The 20,392-nt window shown below is 52.4% G+C and overlaps 1 protein-coding gene across 16 annotated transcripts; it reads left to right on the top strand.

Annotated features, from left to right (window-relative positions):
* The first annotated feature begins 1,648 nt into the window (after nucleotides 1-1,648).
* ECE2 (endothelin converting enzyme 2) lies at nucleotides 1,649-19,503 on the top strand. Of its 16 annotated transcripts, none has more exons than XM_005546540.4 (19): nucleotides 1,649-1,817; nucleotides 2,107-2,331; nucleotides 2,518-2,653; nucleotides 2,878-3,093; nucleotides 3,555-3,679; nucleotides 3,797-3,943; nucleotides 4,122-4,187; nucleotides 9,686-9,874; nucleotides 10,834-10,976; nucleotides 11,349-11,463; nucleotides 13,647-13,757; nucleotides 15,852-15,950; nucleotides 16,056-16,133; nucleotides 16,677-16,780; nucleotides 16,984-17,094; nucleotides 17,220-17,287; nucleotides 17,465-17,655; nucleotides 17,769-17,864; nucleotides 18,499-19,503. In XM_005546540.4, the coding sequence occupies exons 1-19, from the start codon at nucleotides 1,779-1,781 to the stop codon at nucleotides 18,673-18,675; spliced, it is 2,436 nt and encodes an 811-aa protein (XP_005546597.1). In that variant the 5' UTR covers nucleotides 1,649-1,778; the 3' UTR covers nucleotides 18,676-19,503. The 16 variants fall into 16 exon arrangements, 8 of the variants coding, with proteins under 8 accessions (XP_005546597.1, XP_005546598.1, XP_015301080.1 ...); XM_005546541.4 differs by having other exon boundaries at nucleotides 2,107-2,193; XR_012430916.1 differs by lacking the exon at nucleotides 17,220-17,287.
* The last annotated feature ends 889 nt before the right edge of the window (nucleotides 19,504-20,392 follow it).

Below are 20,392 nucleotides of genomic sequence, written 5' to 3' on the forward strand. Positions count from 1 at the left end.
GTCTCTTATTTTATTTATTTTTTTGAGACCAAGTTTCATTCTTGCCCAGGCTGGAGTACAGAGGCACGATCTCAGCTCACAGCAACCTCCACCCCCCTAGGTTCAAGCGATTCTCCTGTCTCAGCCTCCCAAGTAGCTGGGATTACAGGTGCCCACCACCATGCCTGGCTAATTTTTGTATTTTTAGTAGAGATGGGTTTTCACCATGTTAGCTAGGCTGGTCTTGAACTCCTGACCTCGTGATCCGCCCGCCTTGGCCTCCCCAAGTGCTGGAATTACAGGCATGAGCCACTGCGCCCGGTTGACACCCTTCTTGAGAGAAAGATGAGAAAGAAAGAGAGAGAGAGAAGGAAGGAAGGAAGGAAGGAAGGAAGGAAGGAAGGAAGGAAGGAAGGAAGGAAGGAAGGAAGGAAGGAAAGAGAGAGAAAGAGAGAGAGAGAAAGAAAGAAAGGAAAAGGGAGAGAGAGAGAGGGAGGGAGGAAGGAAGGAAGGAAATGGATTATGTGTTTGCTACCCATTCAAGCCTTCTCAGGTCAAATTCTTGTACTCCGTCAGTGGGGGTGGGGTTGGAGGATGGGGAGAAGAAGATGAAGCGCACTCTCTTTTCCTTTTTTTTTTTTTTTTGAATTGTAAAACACTAGGCACTTTTCAGTGCAGCAGACTGCAATAACACCAGGCCTGATTAAGGAATGACAATATGGAAGGCAGATGGCAGATGCATGGGTGCCACACTATTGCTTTTCAGTTAAATATTGCTTGGTGTTAGTTTTTTTCTCCTTGTAAATCTCCCAAATAAAACGGTTTGCTTTCCCCAAGTTAGAAGTGTTAGCACGTCTTTTCTTTAAATATCTGTGCATGGCTGTTTTTTTCCCTGCCAATTTGTCACCATCTGTAACCCTCCCTTTATGAGATGATCTGATGACAGCAGTTATCTTGGAGAGTAGAAGTGTGGTCTTGAAGCACCATGGAAGAGTGGAGTCAGTGTGGGCTGTGTGTGTGGAGTGTATGCTCCCCCTGCACTTGGTGTGTGTACGTACAGAAACACAGTGTGCGTGTGTTGGCTCTCGGTGTGTTGTGCGTGTGTACACTGTGTGTGAGTATGCAGAGTGTGTACATTCTGTGGGCATTTCATGTGCTTGTGTGGACTGTGTGCTGGGCATCGTGACTGCCCGTGTCCTTGGCGTCTATGTGCTCTCTGCACATAGGTAGGTACCAAAGGTAGGTACCACGTGCACACCCTGAATGTGGGTGAACTGCCTGTGTGCTCTGTATTTGCCAGCTGAAGAGGGGCTGTGTGGACTACTGGGGGAAGACGTTCCTCAGGAAGGCATAATTTCTCTAAAGTGCTTAAAGGGGACGGAGAGAGCCTGAAATTTGGGGCAAGTAGGCCAAGGAATATTAGCAACCTCTGGGACTGGTTGCATTTCATTACTTTTCCTAGGAAAGTAAATTATGAGTGGCTTGAAGGAGGGTGCTGCTGAGATGGGGGGCGGACCATGAAGCGTGGAGGGGTCTCCGGTGTTGCCGGAGGGCACTGGAGCCTGCGGAGAGCCTCGGCGCGCTCCTCCCTCTCCCCCACGCTCCCCCCACCCCAGGCGGGGCGCCGCGTGGGGCGGGGGACTCCGGCGGGCGGGGGCGGCCGCGGCCCGAGCGGGGGTGCTGCGCAGCGGCCGGCAGTGATGGCTGGTGGCGGCGGGGCCGGGCAGGGGACCGGGGCCGCGGCCTGGGAGAGGGCCAGCTGCCGGGAGCCCTGAATCACCGCCTGGCCCGACTCCACCATGAACGTCGCGCTGCAGGAGCTGGGAGCCGGCAACAACGTGAGTGGGGGCCCCCGGGCTCCAGGGGAGGGAACCGGGTGGAGGGGGACGAGGCAGAGGGGTCGGCAGCAGAGGGGCAGGCCATGCCTGGCTCGCGGAGGTAGGGCTGTGTCCCGGGCCTGGTGGAGCTGTGATAGAGAGACCCCAGGCCCGAGAGCGTGGCAGGTGGGAAGAGAAGGGCCCTCTTAGCAGGGGGGAGGGGTCCGCGAGGCAGGGGGCACTGGGGCAGGGTCGTGGGCAAAAAGCCCTCTCTGCCTGACCTCGGTTGGCAACCCCGACTGTCTGGCAGATGGTGGAGTACAAACGGGCCACGCTTCGGGATGAAGACGCAACGGAGACCCCCGTAGAGGGCGGGGCCTCCCCGGACGCCATGGAGGTGGGCAAGGGGGCTTCCCCTTTCTCACCAGGCCCCAGCCCTGGCATGACGCCTAGCACACCCAGGAGCTCTGGGCTGTTCTGGAGGGTCACCTGCCCCCACCTCCGCTCCATCTCTGGCCTCTGCTCTAGGACTATGGTGAGGCGATGCTAAGCCATGACGTTGCACAAAACAGACTCAGGGCTCAACTCACCAGCTGGCCTCATTGCCCCCGGGCCCAAAGTTAACCCTGTGGCTCTGAAAACTGCCTGTGGCTTCACCCTCTGGTGATCTTGGACCCCTGCCCTGCAGCTCAGTTGCTCTTTGTCCCCCTGTGTTCCCCAGGTGGGATTCCAGAAGGGGACAAGACAGCTGTTAGGCTCACGCACGCAGCTGGAGCTGGTCTTGGCAGGTGTCTCTCTACTGCTGGCTGCACTGCTTCTGGGCTGCCTTGTGGCCCTGGGGGTCCAGTACCACAGAGGTAGGTGGGCCCACACTCTTCATCAGCATTCATAACTAGGGGTTCTGGAGGCCAAAGGGCCTCTAAGATTTTCACTCGAGGGGGCCAAGCCTTCCCCGAAAAAAAGCCCTGGCTTTGCTTTCTCTTCTCAACCTTCCTGCTGTCATGGCCCTTGCAAAGAGTTTGCCTCTTCCAGACAGACAGACTGACAGTCTCCTACCCTCCCGCCGTGTCCCCTACCACAGACCCATCCCACAGCACCTGCCTTACAGAGGCCTGCATTCGAGTGGCTGGAAAAATCCTGGAGTCCCTGGACCGAGGGGTGAGCCCCTGTGAGGACTTTTACCAGTTCTCCTGTGGGGGCTGGATTCGGAGGAACCCCCTGCCCGATGGGCGTTCTCGCTGGAACACCTTCAACAGCCTCTGGGACCAAAACCAGGCCATACTGAAGCACCTGCTTGGTGAGTGGGGCTGTTAGGGAGGCCTTGGGCCACCTATGTGCTTTATGCCTAGCACAGGGCCTGGCACTTAGCAGATAGTCAATGTCCATGAATGAGGAAGTGGATGGCTCTGTGAACACTCCAGAGGGTTGGGAGGCAGAGAGCAGGGACTCTTGAGAAGTGGGGATGGGTTTGACGGGGGCAGAACTCTGGGTATAATGGAGGACCGCTTCTCTGCACCCTGTTTGGAGCACTGTTGTGGTGTGGTAGACACCAGGGAGCCTGTACTGCTTAGATATACTTGAGTCTCCATGGACAGGGAGAGGAAGCCACGGCTTGCTGTTTCAGACACTCTTCCTGGGTCTGCGTTAGGAGGACTGCTCATTGACAAGGCAAGGAGAGGAACCGAGCGAGCAAGGGCCAGGGACTCCCTCTCAGCAGTTAACGTAATTGCCACCTGGATCCTATGTTCTGCCCCACAGAAAACACCACCTTCAACTCTAGCAGTGAAGCTGAGCGGAAGACACAGCGCTTCTACCTATCTTGCCTACAGGTGGAGCGCATCGAGGAGCTGGGAGCCCAGCCACTGAGAGACCTCATTGACAAGGTGGGGCCACTGAGCCGGCTGAGGGCAGGGGAGCAGGAGGGGCCTTGAGAGAGGAGATGGCCCAGGAACACTTTGGGAGCTCCTGTGCTAATTATTCCACTTATGGTTTCTACACAGATTGGTGGTTGGAACATTACAGGGCCCTGGGACCAGGATAACTTTATGGAGGTGTTGAAGGCAGTAGCAGGGACCTACAGGGCCACCCCATTCTTCACCGTCTACATCAGTGCCGACTCTAAGAGTTCCAACAGCAATGTTATCCAGGTGATGAGCTGGGAAAGGGTGAGGAGAGACTTAGGGACCCTTTGCTGAGCCCAGACTTCCCTCTCGTGTGACAGGCAGGCTGGGCTGACCCCCGGCTCCCACCCCAACCCCTGCTGGGGAATTCAGGTTCCCGTGGTGGGGAAAGCGAGGGGCTCACCTTCTTTCCTTGCCGTTGCAGGTGGACCAGTCTGGGCTCTTTCTGCCCTCTCGGGATTACTACTTAAACAGAACTGCCAATGAGAAAGTAAGGAACATCTTCCGAACCCCCATCCCTACCCCTTGCTGAGCTGGGCTGATCCCTGTTGACTTTTCCCTTTGCCAATGGTCAGAGCAGGGAAGGTGAGCCTATCCTGTCACCTAGTGAACCAACTGCCCCTCCTTTCTTCCTTCTTTTCTTCCTCCCTCCCTCCCTTTCTTCCCCTTTTCCTTACTTCCTTTCTCTTGTTCTTCTAGTAGGTTTCATAGACACCTACTGTGTGCCAGGCCCAGTGGGGGAATTCTGAGATATAAGTTTCCAAGCCATTGTCACAGGAAGCGTTCAGTGTCAATGGGTTCCTGGACCTAGATAGCTGAGAACAAAGCTCACAAGAGGGTCCTGAGGATTCAGGAGAGACTTAGGGAGCCAGTGAAGTCTTCCTAAAGAGATTGCATTTGATCCAGGCCCTGTAGAATACATGGGAATGCATGAGGGCATGCTGGGTAGAAAGAAGTTTAGGCCAGGTGCGGTGACTGACATCTGTAGTCCCGGCACTGTGGGAGGCCAAGGTGGGTGGATCACCTGAGGTCAGGAGTTCGAGACCAGCCTGACCAACAAGGTGAAACCCTGTCTCTACTAAATATACAAAAATTAGCCAGTCATGGTAGCAGGCACCTGTAGTCCCAGCTACTCAGGAGGCTGAGGCAGGAGAATTGCCTGAACCCGGGAGGCGGAGGTTGCAGTGAGCTGAGATCGCGCCACTGCACTCCAGCCTGGGTGACAGAGCGAGACTCCAACTAAAAAAAAAAAGAAAAGAAAAGAAAGAAAGAACAGTTTGCCGGGTGCAGTGGCTCACACCTGTAATCCCAGCACTTTGGGAGGCCGAGGCAGGTGGATCATGAGGTCAGGAGTTCGAGACCAGCCTGGCCAAGATGGTGAAATCCTGTCTCTACTAAAAATACAAAAATTAGCTGGCCATGGTGGCACACGCCTGTAGTCCAGCTACTTGGGAGGCTGAGGCAGGAGAATCGCTTGAACTCGGGAGTGGGAGGTTGCAGTGAGCTGAGATCATGCCATTGCACTCCAGCCTGAGTGGCAAGAGCAAAACTCCATCTAAAAAAAAAGAAAGAAAGAACACTTTAAACAAAAGTGTTGATGAGGCCGAGCACAGTGGCTCACACCTGTAATCCCCGCACTTTGGGAGGCTGGGCGGATCACTTGAGGTTAGGAGTTCGAGACCAGGCTAGCCTACAGGGTGAAAACCCGTCTCTACTGAAAATACAAAAATTAGCCAGGCATGGTGGCAGGCACCTGTAATCTCAGCTACTTGGGAGGCTGAGGCAAAGAGAATCGCTTGAATCCAGGAGGCAAAGGTTGCAGTGAGCCAAGATGGCGCCACTGCGTTCCAGCCTGGGCAACAGAGCGAGGCTCTGTCTCACACACACACCCTTAAAAAAAAGTGTTGAAGAGGGAAAGGCTAGGCGTGTTTGGACCATGGCGAGGGGTCCACTATGGTAAAGTACAGAACTCAAGGCAGATGAGAGGCTGGAGAGGTGGGCAGGAATGGGTTATGGAGGGGACCTTGAATAGCACACTACGGAGTTTATTCTGTAGCTCCCGGAGAGCCACTGCATGCTCCAAAGTAGGGAGGCAGCGCAGTGCTTTGGGAAGTCAGTTTGTTTGGGGTGTGAAAAGTAGATGTGAGAAAGAAAGCCTGGAGATGAATTAAGAGTGTCTGTGGTACTCTGTGCTCTGAGTCAGGAAGGTCCCAAATGAAAGAGGTGGCAGAAGGAATGGTAAGAAGAGGAGGATGTAAGAGATATCATCAAGTCAGAATCATGAGTTCCTGGTGCCTGGATGTTAGAGGAAGGAAGAGGTGAAGATGGCTGAAGCTGTTCACTTTCATGATGGTGGAATGGAGGGGTGCCTTGGGAATTAGGGGTATCTGTAGGAAGAACCAGCTTAGGGTACATTGAGAAAGAGGAGACAGTGCAATGTCACAGGAATAGGAGAGACTTTGGAGCCAGACCTGCATTTCAGTCTCAGCTCTGCTGCTTGGTGCAAGTTAATTAATCTCTCTGATGCTATTCCCTCATCCGTAAACAGGGGATCATAGCATCAACCTTATGTGGTGTCGGGAGTAGGGTAGGGGTACAAACTTATGCTCCTGCATGTGGAAGATGCTCAGGGTGTGGGAGTTGCTCCTTTTAGACATGTGAGTTTGCTGGAACCTGAGCACCTTACATACAGAGAGGCCAGCAGGCAGCTGGGAAAGCCGTGCGGAGTCCTGAAGAGAGAATAACCCTGAAAGGACCCAGAGGCTTGAGAGGCATCTCCTTAGAAACCCAACCAGGCCACGCAGGGTGGCTGTAATCCAAACACTTTGGGAGGCCGAGGCGGCCTGATTACTTGAGGACAGGAGTTTGAGACCAGCTGGCCAACATGGTGAAACCCCATCTCTACTAAAAATACAAAAATTGGGCCAGGCGTGGTAGCTCTCGCCTGTAATCCCAGCACTTTGGGAGGCCAAGGCAGGTGGATCACTTGAGGTCAGGAGTTTGAAACCAGCCTGACCAATATGGTGAAACCCCATCTCTAATAAAAATACAAAAATTAGCCCGATGTGGTGGCGGGTGCCTATAATCCCAGCTACTTGGAAGGCTGAGGCAGGAGAATCGCTTGAACCCGGGAGGTGGAAGTTACAGTGAGCTGAGATGGCGCCACTGCACTCTAGCCTGGACAACAGAGCAAGACTGTGTCTCAAAAAAAAAGAAAGAAAAAAAAGAAACCTAAACAAAGGCTTTGAAGAGGTGAGACAGGAGGAGAACAGAGAAAGGACAGAAGGAGATCCTTGTATTTTAAGGGCAGTGGGAGAAAAATAGTAAAAGAGATTGCTGTGGAGTAGGACAATCATTTATCCTTCTGTCATTCATTCAGAAACATCTGCTGACCATCACTTGGCCAGACCCTCCTCTAGACATATGGTGAACAAGACACTTCTACTACCCTCTGAATGGGGAAGAAGGCATACAACAGTTTGCTACACAGTTGTCCTGTTTCCAGTTGTTGAGACTATTATAGAGAAGAAGCATAGGGTTCTGAGAGCAAGTGCGAATAGGAACCTGCCTAGTTCCAGGGTGCGGATAGGCTGCAATGAAGGGAGAGGGCTCTGCAAAGGCAATAGGTTATGCAAAGGCGCCAAGGTGGGAAGGCATATGGCCCACTGGCCATTCTCAGTGGGAGAGGGAGCAGGAGGGGCATGCAGGCCAAGGCCTTCTGGACAAGTCCATAGGCTCACGCTATGCAGGAGCATTGTGGGCCAAATTTAGGATTCATCCCAAAAGAAATGGAAGGGGAAACTTAAAAGTGATGTGAACAGATGTGTGATTTTGACATCATCTGAGTAGGGGAGGAGATAATTTTTACGATTTGGGAGAGAACCACATCCTTCAACCCTTTGATAGGGGCAAGAGGAAAGACTTGGGTTTGACTGTCAGCATGTCACTGGTTGCCTTCAGGAAGCCTCCTGTGCTGGGATCTAGAGAAAGATGAAACGCAAAAGGTTGAGATAGGATGAAAACTAAGAGTAGGCTGGGTGCAGTGGCTCACGCCTGTGGCCCCAGCACTTTGGGAGGCCGAAGTGGGCAGATTACCTGAGGTCAGGAGTTCGAGACCAGCTTGGCCAACATGGCGAAACGCTGTCTCTACTAAAAATACAAAAATTAGCCAGATGTGGTGGCCCACGCCTGTAATCCCAGCCACTGGGGAGGCTGAGGCAGGAGAATTGCTTGAACCCGGGAGGTGGAGGTTGCAGTGAGCTGCGATCACACACCTGCACTTCAGCCTGGGTGACAGAGGGAGATGCCATTTCAAACAAACAAACAAACAACAACAACAACGACAAAAAACTAAGAGTAAAGCAGGGTTCAGGAGAGTCTCAAAAGTAAGCACTAAGCTGAAGGTGAGGAGGTAGAGAGAAGGGGTACGATGAGATCACTGGTTTAGCTAACCATCCCCCTCAGGAGCTGGGATGACTGGGATTGGTACTCAAACCTCTTCCTCTGATGCCAGCAGCAAGTAAGAGGAGAGGTGAGGGACAGGAGGAATTTGAAATACACAGAATGGATATTAAGGGATCTAAAACTTCTTAGTAAGTAGAAGAGGAGATGGCCTTTGGTGATTTGGGGAGCCCAGGTGGGCCTTCAGATTGAGTGGAAAGTGATTTCTGGGAGGAGGATTAAGGGAATTGGCACAGAGCAGTGTTGAGTGTCTGTTTGCAGGTTTTCATCCTGTTATTCAACAGACATTTATTAAGCACCTACTATGTGGCAGACAGTTGCACTTGGGCCTGAAATTACAGTGGTGAACAAAGCAAACACAGCCCTGCCTTCATGGAGCCTCAGGGCCAGAAGGGGTGAGGCCGCATGAGTTTGTACTGGACCCGGGCAGGGCCACTGGGTTCATCGGGCCTGGGCCACATTCTCACTCTGCCATCCGCTAGTTTGTGATGGAAGTCAAGCCGTGTCATCTTCCTAAGTTTGTCCCCTGGGGTGTGAAATGGGACTCATCTTCACTTCATGAAGTTGCTGTGCAGGGAGGAAAAGATACACTGTATGGAAAGCCTCTAATAGAGAGTCTGATGCATGTCCACAGAAGTGGTCACTAAATGTTTCTTTTCCATGCTTTTCTCTCCCTTGGAGACCAGCGGGTAGTGGAGAAAGCAGCAAGCTTGAGGCCTGGCAGGATGGGAGGTAATAGAGGCCTGAGGATACCATGGCCCAGATCCCCTGTGAGGTCCAGTCAGCTGTTCAGTGAAGGCACATGGTCACTGATGGGCTGGGACAACTAGCAGGGATCTAGGAAACAAGAAGGCAAAGCAGTATGGGAAGCAGGCCCATCTGCTGGACAGACACTTGCAGAGCATTTACTCTGTTCTAGTCCCTAGAGACTAGAGTACTGAGTAAGCTGCTGTAACTTGGAACAATGCTCTGCTGGAACTCACCTTCTCCTTGGGGAAATAGATGACAAACAAGTACAGAAGTAAGTAAACAAGGCCAGGCACCGTGGCTGATGCCCGTAATCCCAGCACTTTGCAAGGCCAAGGCAGGCAGATCACCTGAGGTCAGGAGTTTGAGACCAGCCTGGCTAACATGGTGAAACCCTGTCTCTACTAAAAACACAAAAAATTAGCCAGGCGTGGTGGCGGGCACCTGTACTCCCAGCTACTCGGGAGGCTGCAGCAGGACAATTGCTTGAACCCGGGAGGTGGAGGTTGCAATAAGCTGAGATCGCACCACTGCACTCCAGCCTGGGCAACAGAATGAGACTTAATCTCAAAAAATAAAATAAAATAAAATAAAACAAAAGAAGTAAACAATACTTAGCCGATGGTGGTAAGCAGCGTGTCAGAAATGAAACAGGTCATCCAAGAAGGCTTCCAGAATCAAGCAGAAGAAATAGTGAGCAGAGGTGGTGGTAAGAATAGATCTTCTCAGCCTTGGGCAAGACTTGTTGCTGGGCTCTGAGGGTCATCTGGGCCTTGACAGGTGCTCACTGCCTATCTGGACTACATGGAGGAGCTGGGGATGCTGCTGGGTGGGCGGCCCACCTCCACGAGGGAGCAGATGCAGCAGGTGCTGGAGTTGGAGGTACAACTGGCCAACATCACAGTGCCCCAGGACCAGCGGCGCGATGAGGAGAAAATCTATCACAAGATGAGCATTTCGGAGCTGCAGGTGGGGCAGGCAGGGGACTGGAGACATCTGAGAGGGGCCAGCCCTGGAACACACCACCCAGCTTCCCTCCATGCCATCTCCCCAAGGCAGCCAGTCCTTTCCTCATTCCCTTGCATTTCTGTGCTTTCCAGTTGCACTGGGAAAAACATGGTGTCCATTTAGGGCCACCTCTGGTCCCTTTCTTGTTGCCTGGGGATGCATGGAGGGATTGTGTTAAAAATGTGTAACAGTTTCTATGAGATGTCCACAAAACAGTCAGAATAGGCTGGACATGGTAGCTGACACCTGTAATCCCAGCACTTTGGGAGGCCGAGATGGGTGGATCACCTGAGGTCAGGAGTTCAAGACCAGCCTGGCCAACATGGTGAAACTCCATCTCTACTAAAAATAAAAAATTAGCCAGACTTGGTGGCACATGCCTGTAATCCCAGCTACTCGGGAGGCTGAGGCAGGAGAATCACTTGAACCTGGGAGGCGGAGGTTGCAGTGAGCTGAGATCATGCCATTGTACTCCAGCTTGGGTGACAAGAGTGAAACTCCATCTCAAAAAAAAAAGATAGAAGTGGAAGTTTCTACTGGAGGACCGGTACTGTGCCAGGCCATTAACACTTTAGATGTTGGATTATGGAAAAGTTGGGGTGGGATGTGGTTCTGGAGGAGAAGCCAGTATGTGTGGGGTGTCAGGGGAGTGGTATTTTATCAATTGTTAGGAAAATATTTGAATATCTAGGCCCCAGCTGAATGTCACAAGTAGTGGTTATCCTTGTATAATAAGTGGCTGGGCTCCCAGATTGGAGGTGCCCAGGCCTGGAAAAGGGTATATTACAGGAAGGAGTCGCCATGAAGCCAGTAGTTGTTGCTATGGCAATGGGAAGGGCTCCCAGGCTCCAGCCTACAGTGGGGGAGGGTTCTGCTGGAAGTGAGTCAGGCAGGCAAGGCCTGAGATTTTTTTCTCTCAGGCTCTGGCGCCCTCCATGGACTGGCTTGAGTTCCTGTCTTTCTTGCTGTCACCATTGGAGTTGAGTGACTCTGAGCCTGTGGTGGTGTATGGGATGGATTATTTGCAACAGGTGTCAGAGCTCATCAACCGCACAGAACCAAGGTGTGGGGGGATCCCAAGGTGAGGGTGGGTTCCGTGGAGGTCTCCAGCAAGGCTGGGCATAGTGGACTGGCCCAGCCACACAGAACAACATTTGATAATGCCATGAGCCTTCCAAACATCAAATCAGAATGCCTATGGGCTTTTCATCTGTGCTAGGGTTTCAGGGTTCTCCCTGTGATCTCTGTTCCCACACCTCTCTCCAACCTGACCTCTACAGGCAGGTATGTGGCCCTGGGGCCAAAGAGGAACTCTGGGACAGCTTCCACATATGCCTCTCAGGACTCCTGCAGCCTGCATGTTCCTAGGGGCTGGTTTGGGGGGTGGAAAGGGCATCCCACCTGCCCTTTTCTTATTTTCTGGTCTGGTTGTCAGCATCCTGAACAATTACCTGATCTGGAACCTAGTGCAAAAGACAACCTCAAGCCTGGACCGACGCTTTGAGTCTGCACAAGAGAAGCTGCTGGAGACCCTCTATGGCACTAAGAAGGTGGGCTCTCTGACTTTGCCTCCACGTTCTGATCCAGTCTAGCTGATGCTGCACGCCTTCAGTGTATCAGGCACCATGTGCCTCATGGTGCACAGGTGCATACTATGGAGCGCAGAATTTGGAAGCAAGCCGACTTGGGTTCCAACCCCAACTCATTCATTTTCTAGCCTGTAGGACCTTGAGCATGTCACCTCTGAAAGTGCTAGAATTACAGGCATGAGCCACCGTGCCCAGCCCACAACTAATTTTATATCCAGTCAGTCGCCCATGCAAGAAACATGAGAGTCACTCCAGTGACTCTCAGGACACTCTCAGTGACACTCTCCATTTTCTGCTCTGTAAAGCAGGAATAACTTGGAGGGTTGTCAAGAAGAGTATTAGCTGAGTTAACATAAGTGAAGCATCTACACAGTATATGGTATGTATAGGCACTCAGCTTCGATGAGGAGGATGGAGAGGATATAATAAATAATGCAGTATTTGGTTTCAAGATGCCCCATTAAGTGGGGGGAGTGGACATGTAAACAAATACATTATATTTTGTGGTGATAAGTGCTCACACTGAGTGAAAGACTTTTGTGCTATAGGACAGAGGTGGGACAGCACATTTCACCTGGGGGGTTGGTGGGGAAGGGCATCAGAGAAGCGTTTTCTGAGAGGTGCCATGTGATGGAAAAGTTCACCAAGAAAGCTGAGGAGAAGGGCATTCCAGGGACAAGGAACGCCATGTGCAAATTCCTAGAGGCCAAAAGGAGCACGGTGGCTTTACACATATTCTGGCATGAGCTTGAGAAGAGGGCAACCGAGAGGCAGGGTTTGGTAAGGTGGGCATGGGGCACTCGGGAAGGGACCTGAATATTGTGTCGAGAAGTCCGGCCTTGATTGTTTCACAGATGGGGCTCCATGGGAGTAGCCATGGAGAGGAGAAACACAATTGGGTTATGTATGAGATGATATTTCTGGTGGCTAAATGGAAGATGGAGGGGAGCAGCAGGGACACGAGGATAAGAATGGAGTCAGGGTGTCCAGTTAAGAGGCAATTGCAGGCTGGGCGGGGTGGCTCATGCCTGTAATCTCAGCACTTTGGGAGGCCAAGGTGGGCGGATCACTTGAAGTCAGGAGTTCAAAACCATCCTGGCTAAGACGGTGAAACCCCATCTCTACCAAAAATACAAAAAATTTGGCCGGGCATGGTGGCAGGTGCCTTTAGTCTCAGCTACTTGGGAGGCTGAGGCAGGAGAATGGCATGAACCCGGGAGGTGGAGCTTGCAGTGAACTGAGACTGCGCCACGGCACTCCAGCCTGGGTAACAGAGTGAGACTCCGTCTCAAAAAAAAAAAAAAAAAAAGTCAAGTTTGGGTGCGGTGGCTCAAGCCTGTAATCCCAGCACTTTGGGAGGCCAAGATGGGCGGATCACAAGGTCAGGAGATTGAGACCGTCCTGGCTAACATGGTGAAACCCCGTCTCTACTAAAACAAACAAAAAAACTAGCCGGACGAGGTGGCAGGCGCCTGTAGTCCCAGCTACTGGGGAGGCTGAGGCAGGAGAATGGTGTAAACCTGGGAGGCAGAGCTTGCAGTGAGCTGAGATTTGGCCACTGCACTCCAGCCTCGGCAACAGGGCAAGATTCGGTCCCCCCCCCAAAAAAAAAAAAAGTCAAAGTAGTTGAATGTGGGGGTTAGGGAGATGGAGGAAGCTGGAGTGACTCCCAGGTTTCTTGCATGGGAGACTGACTGGATATAAAATTAGTTGTGGGCCGGGCACAGTGGGTCATGCCTGTAATCCCAGCACTTTGGGAGGTCAAAGCGGGCAGATCGCTTGAGCTCAGGAGTTCAAGACCAGCCTGGGAAACATGGTGAGACCCCATCTCTACTAAAAATACAAAAGAAAATAGCCTGGCATGGTGGCATGTGCCTGGGGTCCCAGCTACTCGGGAGGCTGAGGTGGGAGGATCACTTGAGCCCGGGGGACAGAGGTTGCAGTGAGCAGTGATTGCACCACTATACTCCAGCCTGGGTGATAGAGTGAGACCCTGTCTCAAAAAAAGACAGATGTGGCACTGAGCAAACCCAGGACTCTGTTGTCCAGAGCTAAGAAGGGCTGCTAGCCCCAGTGACAGAGAAAGGCCCTCTGACTGGAGGACATAGCCATCTCTGGGGGCCTGGCTCTTTGTCCCTTAACAGTCCTGTGTGCCGAGGTGGCAGACCTGCATCTCCAACACAGATGACGCCCTTGGCTTCGCTTTGGGCTCCCTCTTCGTGAAGGCCACATTTGACCGGCAAAGCAAAGAAATTGTGAGTTTACAAGATTATTTCAACGCTATGCCCTCAAAATTGACTGTTCATGTATGTGCGGACATATAGAAAAACAATGGGGGCCAGGCGTGGTGGCTCATGCTTGTAATCCCAACACTTTGGGGGACCAAGGCAGATGAATCACGAGGTCAGAAGTTCGAGACCAGCCTGGCCAACATGGTGAAACCCCGTCTCTCTAAAAATACAAAAAATTAGCCAGGTGTGGTGGCGGGTGTCTGTAATCCCAGCTACCTGGGAGGCTGAGGCAGGAGAATCACTTGAACCCAGGAGGCGGAGGTTGCCGTGAGGCGAGATCGTGCCAGTGCACTCCAGCCTTGGTCGACAGAGTGAGACTCCGTCTCAAAAAAAAAAAAAAAAAAACCAAACAAGGCTGGGCGCGGTGGCTCACGCCTGTAATCCCAGCACTTTGGGAGGCCAAGGCGGGCGAATCACAAGGTCAGGAGATGGAGACTATCCTGGCTAACATGGTAAAACCCCGTCTCTACTAAAAAAGACAAAAAAATTAGCCGGGTGTGGTGGCGGGAGCCTGTAGTCCCAGCTACTTAGGAGGCTGAGGCAGGAGAATGGTGTGAACCCAGGAAGCAGAGCTTGCAGTGAGCAGAGATCACGCCGCTGCACTCCAGCCTGGGCAACAGAGCGAGACTCCATCTCAGAAAAAAAATTTAAAAACCAAAGAAAAACAACTGGATGTAAATTCATGAACAAATGAAGTGCTGCTTTGGGCAGTGGGATTATAAGCGTCCTTTAAAGTTGTCTATGTGTTTATGTTTATATAACTAGAAGAAATATTTATTTATTAGGATATTATAATGGATGTGCTTAAAGTATTACCTGTAAGGATGTTTATGGTTTTTATGGCAATGTTGTTTATCATAGCAGAAAATAAGAACTGGTTAAATGTCCAACTATAGAGTAAAGGAAAAATAAATTGTGGTTAGGATGGGTTGTGAGGATCCTTAAACAGCTGATATATCTTTCAGTGAAAAAAGTAGGTTACAAAAAATATATACCTAATACAACATAATTCCATATTTTATGTGCATATCAGGGGAGGGAAAAACTCTAGAAGTGGGTAATCAAAATGTTAAAAGAACTTACCTATGAATGAGTGATTTATAGCTGGTCTGTTTTCTTTTTCAATTCTCAGTTTTCCAAATTTTCTGTGAATGCCCTCTTTTCATAATCAGATAAAAATCATTGCACTAGGCTGGGCACGATGGCTCACGCCTGTAATCCCAGCACTTTGGGAGGCTGAGGTGGGTGGATCACGTGGTCAGGAGTTCAAGACCAACCTGACCAAGATGGTGAAACCCCATCTCTAGTAAAAATACAAAAATTAGCCCGGCATGGTGGCAGGCGCCTGTAATCCTAGCTACTTGGGAGGCTGAGGCAGGAGAATTGCTTGAACCCGGGAGGCGGAGGTTGCAGTGAGCTGAGATCGCGCCACTGCACTCCATCCTGGGTGACACAGCCAGACTCTGTCTCGAAAAAAAAAAATCGGCCGGGCGCGGTGGCTCAAGCCTGTAATCCCAGCACTTTGGGAGGCCGAGACGGGCGGATCACGAGGTCGGGAGATCGAGACCATCCTGGCTAACACGGTGAAACCCCGTCTCTACTAAAAAAATACAAAAAACTATCTGGGCGACGTGGCGGGCGCCTGTAGTCCCAGCTAGTCGGGAGGCTGAGGCAGGAGAATGGCGTAAACCCGGGAGGCGGAGCTTGCAGTGAGCTGAGATCCGGCCACTGCACTCTAGCCTGGGCAGCAGAGTGAGACTCCGTCTCAAAAAAAAAAAAAAAAAAAAATCATTGCACTATATTAAATTATGATATTAATTTGATGAACTTATTGTCAATTAAAATGTTTATTTAATTAAGAAAAAAGCCAGCCACAATCCCAGTACCTTTACAAATGGTGTTTCCTTCTTGTCCTCTCTAGGTGCTCAGCTGTATTTCATTAGTCTAGGCGTTCCCATTTCCCCTGGGGGGACAGGGATGGGGCACCAGGGTGGATGGGGGGCGGGGCAAGGATGCATTCAGTGCAGGGGGAGGCTGACTTTGCCTCCTCCCTCCCAGGCAGAGGGGATGATCAGCGAAATCCGGACTGCATTTGAGGAGGCCCTGGGACAGCTGGTTTGGATGGATGAGAAGACCCGCCAGGCAGCCAAGGAGAAAGTGAGCGGTGGCTAGAGTTGGGGCGCCATCTTGAGGTGGGGTTCAAGGATACAGTTTTGCTAGGAACCTGGGGAAGGAAACAAACCCTTAACCTGGTCTCTTCAGGCAGACGCCATCTATGATATGATTGGTTTCCCAGACTTTATCCTGGAGCCCAAAGAGCTGGATGATGTTTATGATGGGGTGAGTACCTGAGCTCATCAGTGCTGAACCTCAGCCCTGTAGAGGACACTGTTCTTTGGGCTTAGTAACTGGGGCTCAAGCACTGGGAAAGAGGTGTTCGTCGGTTTCTTTTAGAGGCAGATGGAGGTAACCAGCATTGTTAAAGTGTTGGCTCTGTGTCAGGCTGCAGGCCAAACAGCAGTGAAATATAGTGTTAACGAGCCAAGATTTGGAGTCAAGCCTAATCATATTCTGTTTCTACCCCTAACTTGGTAACCTTAACAAAACCTCTCTAGGCCTCGGTTTCATTTTCTGTAAAATGGGGGTCCTACTAGTGCCTATCTCATAGGGTTGTTGTGAGATAAATGAGTGCAGTATGTAAAAAAAAAAAAAAAAATAGCACCCGTAACATAAATGCCCTTTAAATATTGCCGATTATGGTTTACTAGATATTTTACAGTTGAGGAAACTGAGGTTTGGAGAGATACTGAGTAGCCAAACTGGGGCTATTATCTTCTCCAATGGATTCTCTTGCTCTCTTTCTACTTCCCACCTTTCCCATAGTACGAAGTTTCTGAAGATTCTTTCTTCCAAAACATGTTGAATTTGTACAACTTCTCTGCCAAGGTGATGGCTGACCAGCTCCGCAAGCCTCCCAGCCGAGACCAGTGAGAATGAGGGGGCGGACATAGACACTAGGGGCGGCGGGAGAGGTGGGGAAAGGTTTCCTGGGATGGGGGAAAAGGGTGGCAAGATTGCTCCCAGACCAGAGGCCCCAAGCCCTTGCAGGAGGTAGGTGGGGCAGGGCTGCTGGGAGGGGAACAGTGTCAGGAGAGTCGGGAGCCTCAGCCTCTCCCTCTTCCTCCTCCAGGTGGAGCATGACCCCCCAGACAGTGAATGCCTACTACCTTCCAACTAAGAATGAGATCGTCTTCCCCGCTGGCATCCTGCAGGCCCCCTTCTATGCCCGCAACCACCCCAAGTGTGTCTGAAGCAGGAGGGGCTGGGTGCTGGGGCCTGGGCCTGTGGCTGAGCTGGGAGCAGGGCTAGAGGTGGGATTCAGAAGTACCCCCACCATGTCCTCACTTGCCATTCCTCACCTACCAGGGCCCTGAACTTTGGTGGTATCGGTGTGGTCATGGGCCACGAGTTGACACATGCCTTTGATGACCAAGGTAGGGGCCCATGGAGTCATCCCCTGGAGCCTAGAATTCCCAGTGGCTCCTGCAGGGCCTTGGGACATTGATGTAGCCCCAAGGGACCTGTAGTCTATGGACCAGGGCTGGTGGGGGCACTGCTGCCCCCGAGATGAGCTCTGGTTTTGGTGGGGTGCAAAGGTGAGTTCTCCTTAGGGCGCGAGTATGACAAAGAAGGGAACCTGCGGCCTTGGTGGCAGAATGAGTCACTGGCAGCCTTCCGGAACCACACGGCCTGCATGGAGGAACAGTACAATCAATACCAGGTCAATGGGGAGAGGCTCAACGGCCGCCAGACGCTGGGGGAGAACATTGCCGACAACGGGGGTTTGAAGGCTGCCTACAATGTGAGTGGCCTGACCAGCCCTCCAGCGGCTGAGGCCTGCTGGCCTGGGGTGAAAGGTGCTGGGTGGATGGGGGCAGGCCTGGATGGGCTTGCTGCCCACTGTTCTGTCCCCAGGCTTACAAAGCGTGGCTGAGAAAGCATGGGGAGGAGCAGCAGCTGCCAGCCGTGGGGCTCACTAACCACCAGCTCTTCTTCGTGGGATTTGCCCAGGTATCACCCTCCGGGAAGGCCTGGGGTCTGCCCCTTTGTCCTGCTCCCTCCTGAGTATGTCATTAGGAGAAGTCTGGGGCATGTGTCAAAGGGGCTGGGGAATGGGGCTGAGGCTGGGGCGTGAAAGGTGGGCTGGGAAGGCCTGTGCCCAGAGCCTTTCGGCCAGCCGGGGCCCACAAAGGCAGCCTGAAGAGGCCTGAGCAGGAGAACGCCTCGGTAGGATTTTACATAGCTCAAAGGGCAGGGTTGCGTGCTTGAGGGGCACAGGGTGGGGCAAAGGGTGGCAAAGGGGGCAAACATTGATCCTCACGCTGTTCCTGTGAGGAAGGCATGCAGGAAACTAAAGCTCGGGACGCAGAGTGGCCTGTCCGGGGCTGCCCAGGAATAGAGTAAGTGGCAGAGCAAGGACTCAGGCAGAACCTCCACTGGGCAGCCACAGCAGGCAGCTTCCGGGGCTCCGCTTTTTCCCCTCGTCATGTCCATGCTGGGCAGCCCGATGTCCAGGGCAATTTTGGAAGGAACTTGGGAGGGGCTGCAGCGGTGGTGGTTTGTGTCTCTGGGACAGCTGTAGCCGACTCTAAGGCCCGGCTCCACACTAGACACCATATGTCCCCATGTCTGTCCTGGCCTGCAGGTATGGTGCTCGGTCCGCACACCAGAGAGCTCTCACGAGGGGCTAGTGACCGACCCCCACAGCCCTGCCCGCTTCCGCGTGCTGGGCACTCTCTCCAACTCCCGTGACTTCCTGCGGCACTTCGGCTGCCCTGTCGGCTCCCCCATGAACCCGGGGCAGCTGTGTGAGGTGTGGTAGACCTGGATCAGGGAAGAAATGGCCGGCTGTCACCAGACCTGGGGCAGCTCTCCCAACAAAGCTGTTTGCTCTTGGGTTGGGAGGAAGCAGATGCAAGCTGGGCTGGGTCTAGTCCCTCCCCACCACAGGCAACACGAGTACAGTCCCTCACTCCCCACCACAGGTGACACAAGTACAGTCCCTCCTCAATCACCACATTGTGCCTCTGCTTTGGGGGTGCCCCTGCCTCCAGCAGAGCCCCCACCATTCACTGTGACATCTTTCCCTGTCACCCTGCCTGGAAGAAGTCTGGGCAGGGAGGCCAGTTCCCACGGGAAGGAGTCTGCCTCTTCTGGCCCCAAGCTTACTCAGCCTGGCGGCCATGGGGCCTGCCGTGCCTGCCCCACTCTGACCTGCAGGCCTGGATGGTGTACCTTCTGGACTTCTCCCCAGGCTCACTCAGTGCGTACTTAAGGGTGGACTCAGCTCTGTCTGGCTCACCCTCAGGGGCTACCCGCACCTCACCCTGTGCTCCTTGTGTCACTGCTCCCAGTGCTGCTGCTGACCCTCACTGACAGCTCCTAGTGGAAGCCCAAGGGCCTCTGAAAGCCTCCTGCTGCCCACCGTTTCCCTGGGCCGAGAGGGGAAGTGCATATGTGTAGCGGGTACTGGTTCCTGTGTCTTAGGGCACAAGCCTTAGCAGGTGATTGATTCTGCCTAGACCAAGCAGGAAAGCAGATAGAGCAGGGAAAAGGAAGAACAGAGTTTATTTTTACAGAAAAGAGGGTGGGAGGGTGTGGTCTTGGCCCTTATAGGACCCTGTGCCAATAAATAGACATGCATCCGTCAGCCTGTCTCTTCCTTCAGTCCTGTTTTCATGGATCCATTCACTCATTCCACCAGTGTCTACAGAGCAACTACTGTATGCCAGCCACTCTCCTCAATGCTCATTTACTCACTCAGCAGATACAGGGGACTGAGATTTGAAGCCCAGAGAAGACAGAGAAAGAGAGGCAGGATGGAGGAATGGAAGGAAGTTGAGTCTGGCTGGGCAGAATACATTGTCTGCTAACTGGTGGCCATAGCCCCATCCCCAGCTGTTCTACAGCTGGAAGGATTTGCTGCTTCCCTCCACTGGTGCATGCAGCCGGGCCTGACACTGAGTCTGGGTAACTACTGGGCCAGGGTCAACTTGGAAGATGGGCAGCCCTTACCCTGCAGTGGTGGGAAGTCCTGGGCGAGGTAGCATATCACTCCCTGAGCTCCCAGAGCTCAAAGCCCTGGCCTCCGCTTGTAGCTGAAAAGACAAACATTTCCTTCTAGCCTCAAAGACTCAGAGCTCCTGAGAGTCACTCATTCCACCTACACGCACTCATCAGGCCTACCAAGTGCCAGGCACAGAGACTGAGCATATGGACTCTACCCTCCAGAGTGAGGGAGGGAAAAGGAACATTGACTGAATACCTCCTGTGTTCCAGGCACCTGTGCTAGGTGGCTCATTTCTTTATTCATTCATCCATTTATTAAGTTATACTTTCATAGGCTTATTTTCAAAAAATATATTGATTTATCAACAATGTGTCAGGCACTGGTGATATAAAAATGAATAGGATAGGTGAGGTGGTGCACCTGTAGTCCCAACTACTCAGGAGGCTGAGGTGGGAGGATTGCTGGAGCTCAAGAGTTCAAATCCAGCGTGGGCAACATAGCAAGACCTCATCTCTTAGAAAAACAAACA

This window comes from Macaca fascicularis, chromosome 2, assembly GCF_037993035.2.
Source record: "Macaca fascicularis isolate 582-1 chromosome 2, T2T-MFA8v1.1".
NCBI lineage: Eukaryota > Metazoa > Chordata > Mammalia > Primates > Cercopithecidae > Macaca > Macaca fascicularis.

Bases quoted from the DNA above. Each gene is read 5' to 3' on its own strand.
- ECE2 (XM_005546540.4), top strand. From the start codon at position 1,779: ATGAACGTCGCGCTGCAGGAGCTGGGAGCCGGCAACAAC. The intron at 17,288-17,464 runs GTAGGGGCCCAT...AGTTCTCCTTAG, and splicing joins ACATGCCTTTGATGACCAAG to GGCGCGAGTATGACAAAGAA. The intron at 17,865-18,498 runs GTATCACCCTCC...CCTGGCCTGCAG, and splicing joins TCTTCGTGGGATTTGCCCAG to GTATGGTGCTCGGTCCGCAC.